Source organism: Sitophilus oryzae, unplaced genomic scaffold (genome assembly GCF_002938485.1).
Source record: "Sitophilus oryzae breed Bouriz unplaced genomic scaffold, Soryzae_2.0 scaffold_1274_pilon_pilon, whole genome shotgun sequence".
In the NCBI taxonomy this organism is placed as follows: Eukaryota; Metazoa; Arthropoda; class Insecta; order Coleoptera; family Curculionidae; genus Sitophilus; species Sitophilus oryzae.
In genome coordinates this window covers 2,695,939-2,715,923 of record NW_022145920.1, presented here as the reverse complement: position 1 = coordinate 2,715,923, position 19,985 = coordinate 2,695,939, and the positions used below count along the sequence as shown (strand labels likewise).

General features: G+C 33.7%; 1 protein-coding gene across 1 annotated transcript in view; it reads right to left on the bottom strand.

Annotated features, from left to right (window-relative positions):
- Positions 1 to 19,985, bottom strand: part of LOC115874354 (transcription elongation factor SPT6) — a 36,877-nt gene that overhangs the window by 6,000 nt on the left and 10,892 nt on the right. The window contains exons 5-15 of the mRNA XM_030889475.1: positions 19,086 to 19,365; positions 18,913 to 19,012; positions 18,673 to 18,859; positions 18,321 to 18,613; positions 17,605 to 17,748; positions 11,179 to 11,372; positions 10,983 to 11,122; positions 10,643 to 10,907; positions 6,663 to 6,950; positions 2,240 to 2,618; positions 1,618 to 1,800 (exon numbers count right to left, since the gene is read on the bottom strand). Of these exons, the coding sequence (XP_030745335.1) occupies positions 1,618 to 1,800; positions 2,240 to 2,618; positions 6,663 to 6,950; positions 10,643 to 10,907; positions 10,983 to 11,122; positions 11,179 to 11,372; positions 17,605 to 17,748; positions 18,321 to 18,613; positions 18,673 to 18,859; positions 18,913 to 19,012; positions 19,086 to 19,365 (2,453 nt within the window). The remainder of the gene's footprint in view (positions 1 to 1,617; positions 1,801 to 2,239; positions 2,619 to 6,662; positions 6,951 to 10,642; positions 10,908 to 10,982; positions 11,123 to 11,178; positions 11,373 to 17,604; positions 17,749 to 18,320; positions 18,614 to 18,672; positions 18,860 to 18,912; positions 19,013 to 19,085; positions 19,366 to 19,985) is intronic.

The following is a 19,985-nucleotide window of genomic DNA, read 5'->3' as shown; positions in this document are numbered from 1 at the left end:
AAGAGGGCGTTGACTACACTAGCGGTGTCAGACGACTTCATGGAAAAATCTGGGTCCTCAGACCACAAATGGTGCCATTGGTTGTACACTGAGGTAATGAGACCTTCAGTAACATATGCATCCTTGGTATGGTGGCCTAAGGTAATGCAAGAAACAACAATGCTCAGCCTCAGCAAGGTGCATCGCACTGCATCAATGGAGACCTCTTCTGGACTATTCGCCTCTTCACATAGTGATCTAGACGGAGGCAAGAATGGGACTTTATCGACAACTAAGTGTGTTGTCTCTGGGAAATAGGATAGAAACAGGAGACTTAAAGATGGTGGATTCTATCAGGGAATCTCTACTCGAAATGAGATCGGACCAAATGACTTTATTCACTACCACAAACCATTTGAGGTGAACAAAATGGATCGAAGAATGTGGACAGATACGACATTCCTTCAGGACGGACTAACCTGGTATACAGAGGGGTCAAAGACCGCTGAAAGAACCAGAGCTGGAGTATTTGGGGAAAGACCAAGGGCAGGCTTATCCTTTTCCTTGGGTAAATACTCAACCTTATTCCAGGCAGTAATAAGAAGTAACAAGAATACAATGTGCGAGAAAAAACAACAGAAGAGCTTATTCAGGTAAGCTCATCAATATATGCTCAGACAGTCAGGCGGCACTTGGGGCGCTTATGAGCCCAAAACTATCGTCGAGACTCGTCTGGGAATGCCTAAGTGAACTGGGAGCTCTGGCACGAAGTAACAGAATTAAATTATTCTAAAAGGCAACGAAAAATTCGATGAGCTAGCTAGCCAAGTATCATCGGCATCCTATCTTAGTCCAGATACTACTGGGAATACCCAAATGTATAGCCCTTAGTGCACTAAAACTCTGGATCAGGGAAAAGTAGAATGTCCACTGGAAAAACAGACAGGGGTACAGGCACAGCAAGGCCTTTATCCAAGAACCTAGCTAACCACAAAAGAACTGCTAATGACAGAACACATGGCTGTCAAGTGTTACCTGAACAAGCTCAACCTGTATCAAGGAAGTCTTTGCTGCAGATGGATATACCTGCTATGCGATAAAATCCTGAAACAGCAGAGCACATAATGTCACTGCGAGGCTCTGGATCACAGGCGACACTTTTTATTAGGGAAAGCTAGGCTAGAACCGGAGGAACTATGCTCCCATCCTATCAAGGACCTGCATAAGTTGGTGCAGGGTAAGGGATAGGGATAAGAGAATTCCTTCCATGATTCGCCTGAACATTCGTCGATGCAGAGCCAACTTGGAGATGATTCAGAAATAGAGAGTCTACTGTATTACAATACCTGTTTATGCTTATGCAAAAAAATAGATAAAAAATCTCTTATAAATAAAGAAGTTTTTTTGCTCCATTATAAAGACATTAAAATGTTTGTGAAGTCGGCCCAAAAAATATCTAGAGACACCATCCAATGACGAAATATACAGTTTACATGTCAATTAAAATTAAGACCATAACTGTCATTGTCACGTATTCGGTCTTTGGATAGACTTAATATAATAATAGAATATAAATAAGAAAAATATAATGAATTTGAAATACTAATATAGAGAGAAATTATTTCGATTATGACTAACCTGTTGACAAACTCAAGACAAAGCGCTTCCAGAAGTTCTTCTTTGCCAATTTGTTCCTGTAAAGGATGAAAACGTAAGCTAAGAATTTCTTCATCTCCATTGCATAATTGGGAGTATTCAATTAAAGGGTCTTGCATTTTTCTAGCAATGGAAATAGCTTGTCTCAAAAGTTCAGGATAATCTCTAAAAATATAGTTTATATAAATATTTTGAAAGAAACTTAAAACTAACTCAAAATTGATAACAAAACATTAGTAACTTTTTAACTAAGAAAAGCTTAGTTTGGGTTGTACAATTGTTGAATAACAAACGTACCAATTATGTTAAATAAAATTATCAACTAGGAAATAAATGGACCTCTCGTTTTAAAATTAAGGAAGTTAAATGTAAGTCGAAAAATTACCATTATTTTTATAATATGTGTACTGTGATATTACAATAATAATTCGAATTTAGGGTGGTTTTGTTTAAAACAATACTGTTACTTTTTATTATTTACTATTGCAATTATTTTATAGTCAAAAGTGATGTTCCATTTTTTGCACACCAATATAGGTCTAGTTATGTTCTTTTTAACGCATACAAAACATTTCAATATAAATGACAATAAAAACAAAAATACCTAAAATCAGCCGTGCCTTTGTTTGAATTCGCGTAGACTTTAGCCAGCTCATTATCCACAATCTCTACTTTCAGGGTTGGAAACTGTTCTGCTTCGACTAAATCATTTATAATTCCTCTCAAGTCGTCCGCTATCATCAGGGCTTCCCTGGATTCTCCACCTATTGCAATGACGTGAGGCTTCTTCGTGTAGATAAAATTTCGTAGAGCCGTCAAATCGGCCTCTTTCATCAATTTTTCTTCTTGGCGATAACTGTTCTTTCTTTTTAAAATGTGCGGTAAACGAAGATAGTCCGTTATATCACCATCTGGAGCGGCGATACAAGTAAAAGCTGACTGAGAATAGTCTGGGACATAAGCCAGGCCCATAACTCTAATACCTTAAAAATAGTAATAAACATTAGTAAGAAGGTTTGTAACCTGAAAATAAAAAAAAAAACGGATGTCGGTTTAATTAAATTGATATCAAATCGAGATGCATGCTCTCTGTTTTTTCATAATTCAAACAAGGATGCTACAGCGCTAGTGTAAGTTGAGAAAGAATTATTATATTTTTTTTCTACTTAGTTTACATTGCAAATGTTCAATGTATTAAATAATAAGTATCCGTTTTAGTATTTCGTATTTTCAGAACTTTTAATATTATAAAGTCAAGGGTGTAATGTGGATCTTTATAATTTTTGTTGCATATAAAATTTGTAGTCAACATAATCTTGAATGAGTACAACAAATAGATGAGTTAGACGGCAATTAATGTAAATAGGTAAATGCTATAAAACAATTTATTTCATTGACATACAGGGTGGTCCGAACTGTATTCCGGAAACTTCGGCAGTATATTCTGCAGATAAAAATTAGTAAAAAAGTTCGTATAAATGTATGTCCTAAAATGCTTATTTTAAGAGATCCAGGGTGTAGAAGTTTCATTTTTATTTAATAATTCATATTTAATAATTAATGATTTTTTCTAAATAATTTCTGAAATAACGTCAATATTTGGATGAAAATTAGTGTCTGGGAGTTTTTTGACATGAGAAATTTGATTTTGATGTCAATATGATTCCTACTAGTAGAGGGCGCCACCTACGTGTGTTTTCACTGTTTTGAAGCGTAATAACTTTTTGTCCGTACCTGTATAAAATTAATAATAGCTCCCGTATATAGCGTTTAACGCCTTGGGAGTAGCAAGGTACAGCTTGCTATACTAGAGCCGTTCGGTATACAAGGAAGGTAATGTGGCTAGCAGTACGCTTCAACCGCCTATTATTACCTCAGGATTGTGAATTAGAGGTGGGAATTCTAGTTCCTTGGGGAAACAGTTGGGAACTAGTTCCTTAGTTCTAGTTCCTCCAGAGGAATAGTTCCTTGAAGTAGGTCTTTAGTTCACAATAGTTCCCGACTAACACTGACATCCCCCTTGCTTGCTAATGCGTTTCGTTGTCAGTCTGAACTATTCACAGTATGATCTGTATAATTTTTATAATGTACGGAGATATAACGAGACGTGTAATTGTGTATGTTAAAAACATATAGGTAAGTTTTATTGCAGATTTAAAAAAATAAAAAAAAAATCAAATCAAAATTTAAAAACCTATATCACAAATCAATTGGAGCAAATATTACAAAAATTGCATTTTTCCTCACTTCAAGCTTTTTGTTTTTGTCTAAAAATTCAGAATACCTACTTCGTTTTATAAGATATTTCTTAATTTTATAAGGACCTAAAGTGAAACATTCCCATAAAATATTTAAAAAACAAACTAAAAATCAAAAACAGTACCACGACAATTTTCTGTGGTAATTACGCCGCGGCGGCTGTGGCAATAGATGCCACAGCCACATAAAGGCCGAATCCATCGTCGTCGCCTTGTATTATATCTCGGATCAGCCAACTGAATAGATTCCCGTGAACTAATCTTTTAATAGTTCCTCTATGTCCGGATCCTATAACATACGACTGGCACTCCCCACGCCTGCCTAGCATCAATCGCGCTGGCTGATCCATACGTAAACTAGTCTTTTATTTAGTTTAGTTCCTCTAGGTTCGGATCCAATTTTTTTTCTCTAACAAAAAAAAAAAAAAGTCCGGATCCAATAATGTACAGCTGGCACTCCCCACTCCTGCCTACCATCGGGCTACGCGCGCTAGCCGATCCGTCGCCGTCGCATATTATTCTATATCGGTCACAGTCTCGATCCCGGAATAGGTCCTGAGGAACTAGTTCTTTGAGAAACCAGGAACTAGTTCCTTTCATTCCGGGGTCGGAATAGTTCATTCACGAACTACACACCTCTATTTTGAATCCCAAGTACTCATTTAAGGCTGAGTCGACTTAGGTACCCAAACTATTTTTATTTTAATAAAAATAGTCGGCTGATGAAATGCCGGGTGTGGGAATCGAACCCACACCTTGAGATTGGTAGACGAGAGCCTGTACCTCTACGCCACCGGGCACCTCTGTATAAAACTACCGATCGAAAAAATACACATATCTGTGATTTTTTACATAAAAAAATATCTCTTTGTAAAAATCGCTACGAGCAACCGTTCTTAAGATATTTAGAATGGAAATAGTAAATACATGTCATTATTTACGAAAAATAAACACGTTGAGTAGATAGTTATTTCACTCAAAAAATAAATTTCTGCAAAAAATGATGATAAAACAGTTTCTGTTGAACATTTGACACAAAAACATTTCGAATTTATGATTTGAGTCTAATAACTATTTAAGGGGTTTTCGGAAACTGTGATCTGATTGATCGGATTGATAGGATTAGTAATCCAGACGTTCGAAAAGTGATCTCAAAACGAGTCAATGCGTTCGGAAAGTGATCCGAATAACTCGATTTTTGCCATATGTTGTGATCCTACTAACCCTTCTAACGAGATGGGTAGAATTAATCAGCTGATCATTTCTAGGGTAATTTTAAAAATAACGGTCCGCATAGAAGTATAATTTTTTTTTATAACTGTTTTGTCCGAAATCACTTTATCTAATGTTGATCAAATACATGATATTTTGTTAGTGACGGAGAAAATGAGCCAATCAGCATAGCATCAATTAACTCTAGATTTTAAATAAATAAAAAACCAACAAGTAATTCTGAAGATACTGACTGCGAAAAAGCACTATCGGAGACACCCAATAGGAAAAAAATGAAAACTGAACTACAGAACTAAGTGGTTTAAAAGATTTAGATTAAAATAACCAGGCATAATCAAAGAATGGAACTTGATAAACAATTTCTGAAAATTTTCATCACAATGGTAGATAAAATTGATATATTTTTTTTATTATTAATATGTTGGAATGTTTATTATGTTGACAGTAAATAAATGATTAAAATAAATATAAAAATAAAACACATTTTGTTTTTATAAAAAATAGTCTTACAGAAACAAAAAAGTATACAATCGTTAAAGATGGATATTAAGGTTATTTGCTTCATTTATCTCTTTTTACGAAATATATTTAAATGTGATTGTTAACCCGGTTAAGCTAATGATCTAACCGTTCGTAATTAAACTACCAGCTGATTACTCTCAGCACTGATCTTGGAACAGCTGATTAGTAAACTACCTAATCTAGGATTTTAATTCCGAAAACCCCTTTAGTCAACATGTTTAATTTATGTCAACGGTGACAGGTATTGATAATTTCTATTCAAAATATCTCGAAAACCATTACTTGTAGCGATTTTTACCAAGAGACCTTTTTCACGTAAAAAAACTCGTAAATGTATATTTTTTTACTAAGTAGTTTTATACAGGTACAGTCGAAAAGTTATTACTCTTCAAACCAGTTAAAAAATATGTAGGTGGCGCTCTCTACTAGTAGGAGTCATATTGATATCAAAATCAAATTTCTCATATCATAAAACTTCCAGACACCAATTTTCATCCAAATATTGACGTCACTTCAGAAATTATTTGGAAAAAATCGAAATAAAAATGAAATTTCTACACTGTGTATCTCCGAAACTAAGCATTTTATGACATATATTTATACGAACTTTTTTTACTTATTTTTATCTGCAGAATATGTTGCCGAAGTTTCCGGAATACAGTTCGGACCACCCTGTATATGCAGTGAAAATGTCGACAATTATATAATTTTTTTTGTTTTAATTTTAGACTTTATAGGATCTAATTAATAATTATGTAGTAATACACAATAAATATTCAAAATAATCTAAGAAAACTATTGTCTAGAATTCATTTAAATGTTAAAGCTCCCGCTGTATTGATCATTGATTAAACTTTTAACAAAAAACTGTATGTTTATTAACTTTAGCATTAATAAAAAGGGAGGTATCATTAATACTTCTTATCTATTGTAGCCAACAAAAACTTATTATAAACATAATATCACCATTATTATTTATTCAAAATTGTGTTTGATTTCAGCAAGTAAGTTTACCTTTAGCTGTATCCCATTCATCTTCATCCTCCTCAGGAAATTCAACTTGATATGGGGCAATCTTGATCCAGTTATATAACTTTCGGCAACAAGCTCTTAGAACAAATTCCTTTGCCTCTGCTAGTAGAATTCTTTTAATTTCTGATTGCAAGTCTGGAAATATGCATCTGGTCAAAGCACGCTCAACACACTCCGCTCGAAGTTTGTTCCATTCTTGAACATTCTTACTGAATTCGTCCCTAATATAGAGTTGTTTTACTTCATCGACATATGAATTTGTTGTATGTCCTATAATAAATAATCAAACTTAAGCTGGAATAATATTATATGAAGAGCAAACGGGAATGGTCCTGAGGATATTTTTAAGCAAATTAAAATTTTTATCAATTAAAAATCAGAATTATGATTTGGTTTGGTTTGGTTTGGTTTGGTGACCATCTTTGATGAGAGCAACAGCGAGAAGGGTTGGGGTCATAAAACATAATCATAGGCGCTACAACTTTTACAAATTACATCAGCCGACTTTTTTATTTAATAAAATAATGAACGAGCCCACAATAGATTGCAAAAAATTGTTCACTTTTTGTTACGTTGGCTGATCGTTCTGTAGTTATTCTGTGGTATAATAGCTACCTTATGTGGTTATGAACCCCTGAAAGAGACAAAAAGTGGAACTGTTTTTTGTGAGCCCAAAACATCTATGGGGAGGAAGCCATTAGTTGTTGATGACTGTTCTAGAAGCATAATAAGACGTGCACGCCTTTTACGGCAAGGAAATACCAATTCTCGATAAAATTCAGAAAGATGCAAATGAAGACAAAAACTTGCCGGTCATGGAAAAAAAAAACTTTGGACAACTTTAAAGGAAATGAACTTCTCATGAGAAAAGTACAAGTCTGTACTCATTGGCAGGGGACATTCGTAAATATCGCAGGGAAGGAAATTCTATCTTCTACCTAGACGAAACATGGCTGAATGAAGAACATTCACACAAGAAAACGCCTTTTGCATTTATAGTGAAGCTCTTGTGCTCTCAAGCTTTAATAAATAGACTTTAAGAGACAGTAATGATGTGGAAATAAAAAAATTACTTCTGCTCAGAGGGTTTTTTTCAAAAAGATTAGCTCTACTAGTCGCAGAGACTAACAAATTTGATCGCTCGGTCAGAAATCTCTACCATGACGGCGAGGATAGTCGATAAAAGTCCGTGAACTACGTCTCTTCGAGACAGTTGAAAGTGTCAAAAAACGGAAATGTTCGCGCAGATTAAAATTAAGTAAAATGAACTAAACAATACTCGCAATGCCATCTCGGTGTGATAATTTAAAACATGAATTTACATAAGCTAATTAATAGTTATTTTTTATACAAGACTGGTAAGTAAAATACAAGAAATGGTATTTTATCGTCGACCAAAAAGATTAATTCACGAGTGATGAAATCGCGAGTGAATTAATTTCGGGAGACGATAATGCAATTTTATCGTTTTGTATAAAACAATATTTTTTTCCATAGTGAGTTATGTTTTAAAAAATATTCAGAAATTATAATAATAATTTCTGAATATTTTTTTAAAACGTCACTTTCTTTGAAATGTCAAGGAATTTATTACGAGTAGAAAAAAATATTGTGCTGGGTTGGCGTTGGTTTCTATGTAATTTGACAAATAAATAAAGTTGTCTCTTTAGTTGTCAGTTTTGAGTCAATATTTTTTAATTCTCTTTCGTGTCGATTGCTGATTGAATTGGAGCCTTTGATTGTAGCCAGAAATGGCTTAAAACGAAATAAGTAAATTACCAACAGATATTCAGGCTGAGGCGACAGTTTGAACGCCATATCCAAACTACTTCCATTTAAATCCCGAATAACTTATGAACAGAAATACAAAAATTTTCAAAAATGGAAGCAATTAAAAAACGTGTGAGAAGAAATAAAGTTTTTAACCTATCCCCGCTGTTAAAGTATCATTTAATCCACCCTTGCGGTTAAAGTACTATTTTATCTACTATTTTTGATAGATTCTGAAAAAAAAATTCTGTAGATTTTAAAAATAAAATGCTACAACTGACAAGTGGTTGAAAAATAGTTTGCAAATTTTGGTTTCGGTGAACTATCCTGACACACGACTTTTCCTAGAAAATGAAGCTTATGTTACCTTAAAATGAATTTGTTGGATTATTTGACTAACATCTGATGTGGAAAAACACGTTTCACATAAAAAACATTCTTAAAAATGTTGTTGTAGATAATGAAAGAGTCATAGATAAATGCAATAAGTTTAGATTGGAAAGCCCGTAAAAATTTTGGGTCGCGACCGTTATACGCGATCTGGCGCTGCTATAGCGGTCGCTAAGAACAACGGCAAACAAAAACAGAAATAATTATCTCTTGTCAAAGTCAGAATCTTCAAAAATCATAATAATCTTTCAAAATCTAAACCGCTCTTATTAAAGAAATTCCGAAAAGTGTTTATAGCGTTCATTTTCAAAGTAATTATTGCTATCTTGTGAGTTTAATTCAAGTTTTATTCACTCCAACCGGTGATAATTGTGAAAAAGTGGCATTAAAAACTTAAAAAGCTGTGCTGTGAACTGTGAACTGCAAAAACCATCGTGGATCGTGGCATAACGTCGGTTTCCAAAGTTTCATAGGTATTTCATACATGCGTCCTTATATAAAATAAAGTTTCTTGTATGCAACACACTGTATTTTATTTATAAAATTAAACGAAAATAATAATAAATTTGAATAAACAATATTTGGCAATATAATTCCGGAAAAAGCCGAACCGCTCCGAAATTTTCAAAAGTTTTGGGTCGCGACCGTTGCAAGAATAGCGCCAAATAGTGTTTACATTGTCCTTATGGGCACTTTCCAATCTAAACTTGTTTCATTTATCTATGGAAAGAGTCGCGGACTCGTTTATATCCGTTTCTATGTTTACGCTGACAGTAGTGAAGGTCGAGTTTTGACAAATATTGCGAATTGATACATGGTTGTTAGATCAGCTAGTAAATTATCCGGAATTTCACGCATCTTTTTTTAGGGAAAAAAAATGACGTCATAGGTTTTAAAATGTTTTTTTTAATACGAATTAGATTACTTTAGTTTATCAAATTGGCTAAATTACCGCCGCGCCGGCGAGACAATTGCTATAGTTATAGCTTTAGCAATAAAAACACGCTGTAAGCTGTAAGCAACCAAAGTAAAGAAAACTAAGCGTGTTTTCATTTCTTTCCTTTGTGTTTGGCTCGGGTTGAGTTGGTTTGGTTTCGTTTGGTTTTGCATTGGTTGATTTTGTATTGGTTGGTTAGGGTTTGGTCGATTTGGTTTGGGTTGATTAGGCTGTTTTTTTTTCCTTTTTATCTCTTTGATTGATATTTTGGTTTAAACAAGAGTGAAACAAAAGCAACAAAAGCACGCGTAAGCGTTTTGTTTCACTCTTTTGTTGTTTATTTTAGTTTTCACGTTCACACATTACCAACGCATTTTTATTATTAAAAATTACTATTTTTTCAAAATCAAAATAAATAAAAAACAGAAAAAGAAAATTCAGTGGAGACTGGCAACATGATTTTCCTTTTGTCGCTGTCATGTTAAATCAAGTGTTAAAATTCTCCATAACGTCAAATATGTGTCAAAAACTACTAAAATTACATTAAAATATTTTAAAAATCTGTGCATAATCTCCATTTATTTTTATTTAAAACTACTACTAAAAATGGTTACTTTTTGATAAAAAAAAAGAAAAATGCAAAAATCGTGTGTCAGGATAGTTCATCAGACCCCAAATTTTGAAACAGACAACTAACATACGAATATATTGCAAGTTAAATAAAAGCTTATAAAAATAATTACAGAAAATGGCAAATATAGTATCACAAGCCAAGAAAAAAGTAAAGAAATTAAAAGTATTGCAAAAAAATAAGAACGTTTTACTTTATTTTTTGTCCCGAGTGCTCTTCAAATGTAAACCTTACCTTCAATTGTGTCACTAATTTTAATTTTTATAAGTTGCTCTTCTTCTGCTAATGTGAGTTTCAGGAATTGATCACTAGTTAGATCTCTTACTGGCTTATTCTTCAAATATTTCATGCTATAACAAGAATGAGCTTCATCAATAACTTTTTGTCCTTTTCTTGTAGGCGCCACACTTAATTTAGCTCGTTCATAAAACGCCTCCCTTACGCACTTTCGAACCAATGGTTCTCTAGCAATTTGTAAAGCGACCATATATGTTGTTGCCTAATTATGATAGGAAAAAGAACCACATTAGAACTTTGAATTATAAAGAAAGAAAGAAAAATTAATATACAATACCTGAAGTACTTCCTCCACAGTTTGAAATTTGGCTGACAAAAATTCTTTTGCAACCTCTGCTGGTTCTGTAGGTTCCTGATCAACATCGTGTCGTTGATAGTTATCACGTAAATTTTCAGCGAAATGCTGAGGAGTTAAACCTATTCAGATAAAAAATAAACAAAACGCATTGAGTGAATTAAAAACTAAATTTTACCAAATTTCTTTGCTAGTGTATCTAAGCCAGCTTTGCTACATAATGCATAAGAGCCTGAACGATTAGCATATTTTATAGTTTCAGGTTCGGGTTCATCATCATCTTCGTCTTCAGGAATTTCGTCAGGGATTTCAGCTCCGTCTTCCGCTTCGGCTAAAGCTTTCAGTCGTGCTTCACGTTTTTCCTGTTTTTTCCTAAAATACAACAATAAAAAACATGACAATTTTATAAATAAATATTTAAAAAAATAAATTTACTGTCTAACAAGAAATCACAATAAAAAAAACAATTTAAAGAAATCTCAAAAAAGTAAAAAGTAAAAATTCAAACTTCAGGGCTTCATATGTCAAAATAAAAACCTTAAAAATTAATATAAACGCAGTTGTCCGCGTGCATTATAAGAATAAAAAAACAAATAAATATTGATAATTATCAGTGCTAAAACTAGAAGGAAGCTTAATTGATGGATCTAACTAAAGTTATATTTAGCAAACATAGTTATTTATTTAAGTGGTTTTATTCTCATCAATATCTACAATATTTGAAGAGTAAAGGATGCCAAACAGGTCCAAGACCCAATATTATGGCACCTCAGTTTACAATAGTGTAGTATACAGCTCTCATTGGTTGTTTGAAATGTCAAATTGTGTCGTCAAACAACGCCGTTCTAGGAACGGGGCTTTTTGCTATAGTAGTAATTTTAAGCTATAGTAGCAATATACTTCGTACATGATTAAATATTTTAATAAATACTTTCACAGATTACAGAGTTCTTAGTTAGAGGCTTTGGGAATCGGCAAACGTAAATTATGCAATTGACTTGTGGCGTATTCTCTGTCCGAGGAGTTTGAAATTGTAGGAGCCTCATATTTTTTAAACACGTTAAGCCTCATATTTTAGACTAGTGATGGGTTGTTATTTAACTATCTGTTATTTTATAACAATTATTTAGAAATAACATAACGCAACCGTCACTACTTTTAAAAAATAACAGATATAAAATAACGATACGCAGAGATCGACCGTTCGTGAAACGACGTCGGCGCTCTGCACCGCCACGAAATTCGATACTGCTCGAAGCAATTCCAAAAAACAACTAGTATGGATTATGGATGGAAAACATGTTATTTCGACAACCATCGATAAAGGTGGTGAGATACAACGGACAACGGATTAGGGAATGCGCTACGGCGCGGCGCGGCGAACGTAGCTGCATCGGTCGATGGTCGTGTGGGGCTTGCAACAGCTTAAAAATAATAGGATATAAAAGAAGCAGCTTTTTTGAAACAGTTGCGGGCATAACGCCTGGCGGTCGAGAAAACAGGAGTGAGAAAGGAACGCTGCTGCATCGGTCGATTGTCGATGGAGGCTCGCAACGGGTTGGAGAAGCAGTCATTTTAGATCCGTTGTTTTTTTTTAACCTGTTACCAGCTTAAAAATAATAGGATATAAAAGAAGCAGCTTTTTTGAAACAGTTGCGGGCATAACGCCTGGCGGTCGAGATAATCGGAGTGGGAAAGTAACGCTGCTGCATCGGTCGATTGTCGATGGAGGTTCGAAACAGGTTGGAGAATAACGCATCAGTTGTTTTAGATACATTGTTTTTACGAGCATAACGGGCGGAGGTCGAGATATTATGGCGCTGTATGTTTTAGTACTTACTTATTAAGTTTTAATATTTAGGTATTTATTTATACTGAAAAATTTTCAGAATATCTTAAGATTTTTTAAAAATGTATACAGGGTGTTTTGAAAAATCTGGTCATTAATTAATCACGATCCTGCTTAAAGCCCTTGAGTAAAAAGCTGATTTTTGGAAAACGGACTGACTTTAGGGTGTAGAGGTTCGATAAGAAGGGATTTTTCGAAACTCGAATTGTAAGGGGGTGAAACCACCCTCAAATATTAGAATATTTTTTATTTAAAAACCGGTGAGTTTTTCAGAAAAACTCTTAAACACGTATATTTTATTTTGTTGTTTTACATAGTTTAAGACTTTTTTTGTTATTTAAAATACGGTTAGTCTTTCGGGAAAAAGCTTGGACACGCATAATTTATTTTGTTTTTTTACATATTTTGAAATTTTTTAAAAAATTATAGAAGGTGTTCCAAAAAGTTGAGTAATTGATTAACCACGATTCTGCTTAAACTGCTCGACGTTTAAAGCTTATTTTTGGCAAATGTGAGAAAATGTTATCCAGTTTGTATGTTTGGAAATTCTTTCTTTGCTTTATCATCACCATTACAAATTATTAATTCGACGCGAACGAAGTCGCGGGTACCCGCTAGTTTAAGTGCAAAATTAATTCGAATTCTAGTGTGTAGTTGGTTTACTAATGAAGAATATACTACACATTTTCTTATATTGCTATTTTTTTACCGCAAATGGTAAAATCATAACTATATAAGAGCTTCTCGCCCGTCAAGTGAGATGCACTCTGTACACTGCTACCCAATTCAGGATCTACGCGGATCGAGGAGCAGGGCACGGGCGTAGGTAAATCGGAAGGTATAGACGCGTGGCGGAATTTTGTTTTTTTTTATATCGCAATTTGTAAACAGCGCTTATTTGTAAACAACCACCGTTTTTAGAGAGGTATTTTAGATAACAATCGATATTTAGAAATGTTTTGACACCCTGGAAATACTACCACCGAGCACGTCATTGTTGCAACTTGCAACTGCGTTAATAGTTAACAGTTAAATTCAGTACTCGTAGTGACAGATGTCTTGATAACATCTTCACAAACATTGATGGTATTACAAAACCGGTAGATCTTACTCATATTTCAGACCATAAGGGTATTTTCTTTGAAACAAATTATTCTTTTATGATCTCTCAAACCAGAATATGTTATAGGCCAATAACAGAGGACGGTCTCTCCAAATTATGCCAAAGTATGCTTGGCTGTAATTTTGATTTCATTACTGATGATAATTTGGATATTGACTTAAAATTCAAAATGCTAGTTGACATGTTGAAAAATTTTATAAATATTTCTTTTCCTGAAAAATCAAAATTAATCAATAGAAAAAAGTCTACTAAAAAATTAAACTGGTTCAATGATGATCTGAAGGAAATGCGCAGTAGACTGCAATTTATGATAATTTTGAATAGGAGGGATCCTGTTGCCATGCCTAAAAATACAATAACTGAATACAGAAGGAGTTACAAAAGATGTGTTAGGTTAGCTAAAATTAAAGCGAATGATGAGTTTATAAGGGAGTCCAGTAACCCTCAACAGGCTATGTGGAAACTTGTTAACAATAATAGGAAAAATGTCACCTCTGACTCCAATTTGAAACTTAACTCAACTGATTTTAATAACTTCTTCTGTTCTACTGCAGAGAATGTCTTAGAGGGGCTTAGCGGTTCTCAGCAGTGTTTTGAGGATTACCTGAATTCCATACCATTGAGAGACATCCTGCCCTTTAATTTCCGGCCAGTTAGCTTTAATGACGTCGATATGGCTATATCTGATTTAAAAAATAGTAATAGCAAGGATCCAGATGGGATAAACACAAAAATTATTAAAAGAATAAAAAATATATTAGTTCGGCCTTTAGCGCTATTAATAAACCAATCTATAGCTTGCAATATATTTCCTAAGGTTTTCAAGACTGCAAAGGTGGTTCCCCTCTTTAAAAATAAGGGTTCAGTTGATGACTGTAACAACTATCGCCCCATATCTTTGCTGCCAATTTTATCTAAGGTTTATGAACGTATTCTAAAGAATCAAATCAATGAACATTTTGAGTTTAATAAACTATTCGCCATTAATCAATTTGGTTTTCGAAAAAACAAAACCACAACATTAGCGATTGACAGGTTTACCAGTGGTATATTGGAAGGGTTTGAGAGGTGGCTTGATACTCTTGCATCATTTTTAGACCTTACCAAAGCTTTTGACTGTGTTACGCACATCATATTGTTAAAAAAATTAATATCCTACAACTTTCAGGACGATGCTGTTCAATTACTAAAGTCATATCTCTCTGACCGTGTCAATATGTTCATTTCAACCAATGCAACTCAGAAAAACAACCCCTGAAGTATGGTGTACCTCAGGGATCTGTATTAGGCCCCATCTTGTTCCTTATTTATATAAACGACCTAGCATACTGCCAGGGAGGGGGAGTCAACACTGTTTTGTTTGCCGATGACACAACCTTTTGCATAAGTTACCACCCCTTAGAGATTGACAATCTTGATTATCACACTTCACTAGAAAACCTAAATCAATGGTTTCTAGCTAGCCGTCTATCTTCAAATCACTCTAAATCGCAAAGTATGAACTTTACTCTAAGAAACAATATTAATTTTGATCACCCTGTACTTCAACATTGTGCAACAGAAGCCAAGTTTCTTGGGGTGCACTTAGACACAGGACTGACCTGGGAGAACCACCTTGTCAACCTGTCAAAAAAATTATCAAAAGAACTTTTCCTGTTTAGAAATCTTGTGCAGAGAACCTCAAGAGAAACTCTTCTCACAGTATATCATGGCAACTTTCATTCCCATCTGACTTATGCTGTTCTTTGCTGGGGTCATTCTTGTCATGTCAATAAGGTTTTTGCGCAGCAGAGGAAGTGCGTGCGTATTATTGCAGGGGTGGGTTACAGGGAGGATTGTCGTAATTTATTTAAAAAATTTAAGATTTTAACTTTGCCCTGTGTGTACATTATGCAGTGTTTGTTGTTCGTCAAGCAAAATCTTGATCTATACAGGTCACATGAATATTTTCACAGCTACACAACAAGAAATAATGGCAATCTTGTACCGGATCCAAGAATGGTTCAAGATATTTGAGCATAAAGTTTTATAACCTGGTACCAGCTAGAATTAAGGCTCTTAATTTTAATCAGTACAAAACAAAAATCAAAAACTACCTTATGATTAATGCATTTTTTTCCTTTGAGGAGTACTTCAGTTCCAGCTTTAGACTGTGATTTCATTTATTTTGTCTATGTTAGTGTTTGTGTGTTGTACGTGTTCATTTATAACATATATTTGACATACATATTTGTTTTAATTTTAAGGTTTTAATGATTTTCTGTTGTTTAATTGTATAAATTTTATTTTATCAAATTTGTGTATTAATGATGCAATGTAAAAACAACAAAAAAAAACTGTAGAAACTAAATTTTTATCATTTTATATATATATATATATATATATATATATATATATATATATATATATATATATATATATATATATATATATATTTTGACTTGTAAAAATACTTTCCTTGTATGTTATTACTAATAAATAAACTAAACTAAACTAAACTAATACGCCTGGCGGTGACCGCCTCATACTCTTTCAAATATTTAGCAATAAAATAAAGAAACCTGTTATTTTTAAGCTGTTTTTTATAAATAACTATAACAGTTTCAACTGTTATCTAAAAATAACAGTTTTGCCCATCACTATTTTAGACACACAGTCTAAAATAAAAATACAGGACAGGCTAAGTGTTCTTTGTTTCTTAAATAACTCTCTGCAAGTTTCACGCGACCCCACACGACAAATGTATCATGTATTTCAAGGCTTGTTTCTGCAAAATAAACACCGATAGAAAGAGATTTTTATTGCAAAAACCCCAAAAATCAATTCTGTATCTAAGGTCGCATTAGATTTAGCAAAAACGTTACGCGTTAGAAGATACATAAATATGAAGTTAAAGAAATAAACGTAGAATATTCTGGAATATTCTGATTCAGACGAAAATTTTCAAAAATTCGGCAATGAAATTTGAGTTCTGTTTCTTAACGAAGATCGATAAACCAACTTGAAGCTCATAGAATTAATATCAGGTCTAAGGAGAGACCAAGTTAGAGGTGGAGAAAATGGAGACAGATCCGCCAGCCTCCACCTCACGGGTACCTCAACCAGAGACAAGCTCCTCGACTGTAGAAGACACGAAGGGCCAAACCCCAACTGTGGAAGGGTCTATACCCTCAGAGGAGGAACGTCTGTCATCAGAGGATGGAAAATACCGCCACCGCCCCTACAAAATGTATGAGGGGGATGAGTTATAACTCAGGGAAGGGGGACACAACTGATCTTTAAGGTCACAGTGATTAAAACCCTCTCCCACTCATTCTACATTCTACAAAATTCCAATTTTTTCTTAATTTTGATCTGTTCTGATCTGATTTTTTTTATTCTTTCACACGGCACTGTTTGGTGACAGCTGGTAACAATTTGGTTTCGGGTGTTATTGGTCCTTATTTAGTCACTGGTGTAAACCGTTTTTGAATTACCCTCCTTTAATCAATTCAACCGCCACCACACAAAATTCATAGTATATTATCTTGGAGACCATACAGGGCGAGTCTTAAATAAGTATAATACTCTGTCTTTTGTGTGGTACCGGTTGCATTATGAATCTAGACCTGAAATATAAATCTAAAATTTACCTTTCTTTTTCTTTTATTCTCCAAGCTGCATGCATAGCAGCAAGATCTTGAGCATAATATAAGATAAAATGATTATGAACATCATTAAGTTCCTCAGTTGTTTGAACATTCTTCAATCTTTCAATATCTGAATCTTTCATAACTCTAAAATATATAAAAATAAGTTATAGGGTCTGTTCATTTTCACAAAGTGGTAGCTCATGATAAAACTTAAATACAATTAAAAACAAAACAACCATCAATAACCACCTTTCAAACGACTTTGAGTGGTTTGACACTGATTTTGTTAATTATATTTAAGTTATACAGGGTTTCCCAGAAATAACTGCAAGTATTTTAGGTGGGTAAGGGGTGGTTGATCTGGCCAAAAGAAACATATTTTCTCTTTACCATTTTCAAAATAAATTGAAAATAACCAAGTTATTTAACTTTGAAAATTTAAAAAAATAATGACACACATTTTGAGAACCGCTGGCTATAACCGGCTATTAAGGGCCATTCAGTTTATTCAACGCCCTGTGTTGCCAGATGGTCAAAAAAAGTATATGCAGAAACAAATTGCAAAACTCTACAATATCCGAAGAGTTTTGCAAAAAAACGTGACTTTTTTAAAGTTGTGTTTTCAAAAATAATTTAACTACTGGAGCCAGATTTAGTAGTATTTAGTCTTAATAAACAGTATTTAGTCTTAATAAACAACTTTTCTGGGTTCTCACCTAACATTATCTGGAATAGCAGCGTCTGGATTTTTCATTAATTGTTCTATTTGATAGGACCTCATTTTTTCAAAGAGAGCCAAAAGGTTTTCTTTCCTAGTTTTTAATTGACACCATTTTGCATCGTATTTGTACACTCGCCACAAATCATTGATATTAAGTTCAGGTTGAACATACTCCTTTCTATAAAATGCTATAAATGGTACTTCAAGTTGCTGATTACGCATAAAGTCCAAAGCTTTCCTAATTTTGCCAATAGTTTGGGGTCCTTTCCGTTGTTTTTCTCTAGCTTCCTAAATGAAAGGAATCATGTATTTTTTGAATTATTAAACAAATATTCAATTCAACCTACCTGACTCAAATGCGCATCTGTGTTTGAAATAGTTGACTTACAAAATGCTTGCTTATAAATCCATTCAGCCTCTTCATCAAGTTCAGTTGAATCATCAGGAACAGCCATTAAAGGAACATCTCTTAGTTGCATTCTCTCAGGAATATCTGTATTACGTATTTCATTGTCCAAATCCGTGAAAAATCCCCTGCAACATTTTCAAATAGTACTATTATACTTAGGAAATAAATGAACATTTACCTTTTAAGTTCTGATGGTTCATAAACTTCAAATATCGATTTTTTAGTTGGACGTTTTTTACCAGCTTTTTTCTGTCTATGCCTTCTTTCTCCTTCTTCATCTAATTAATATTTGTAGTTAGATATTAATTGTGATTTAATTATTACCCTTAATTATCATTAGTTAAATGTTACCTTCTTCATATTCATCTTCTTCATCATCCTCTTCTTCATCATATTCGTCATCATATTTAGAAAACTCATCATAATCAAAATCAACACCAAAAGTTTCTTGCGCCTCTTGTAAAGCCGCATCTGAAAATATTTTCTTCTTCTTCGTTCTTACTATAGGTTTTCCATCGTCGTCTACTATAAAATCATCAGTATCTGAGTATTCACCTTCTTCTTCCTCTTCACCAAATTGTTCTTGTTCGGCCGCTGGTCGATGACTACGTTCGGAGCGCCTTTCATCGTCCTTTTTGTAAAAAATATAGAGTATACAGTGTGATCCACTAAGTATGCAACATATAGATATTTTTTTATTGGAAGTCCTATCCAAATGGGAATACTGTCAAAAGCTAGTACATATCACATATCCGATAACCATATTAGCGGTACTTAAAATTACTGCAAGTCAAACAATCTACAGAGTAGGCCAAAAATACGAAAATCGTTCAAAAGTACCGTGTATAACTATTTTTCACATATATTGAATTAGTGAAGTATCTGGCATATGAAAAAAATATTTTGGAAATCCTAAATATAAATTAAGTGCCCTTGCAACAGTAATAACATACAAAAAATGTCTATATCTATGTGGCGGATTCATCTTTCCAAAAAATCCTCTATGGGTATTTCGCCACTAGAAGAAAATCTACAAAACAAAATAGTTCTTTTTTGTAAACACTGCTGCGTTAATCCAAACGGAAACTACTTGTCAGCAATTAGATTTACAGATATACAAATTTACCTAACGAACAAAAAAATGCTTAACGTTTCGGAAAGTTTATCTCTTTCCGTCGGCGGAAGCAAAAAAAACTGTCTGAAATTTTAAGCATTTCTTTGTTCATTAGTCAAATTTGTATGTCTGTAAAT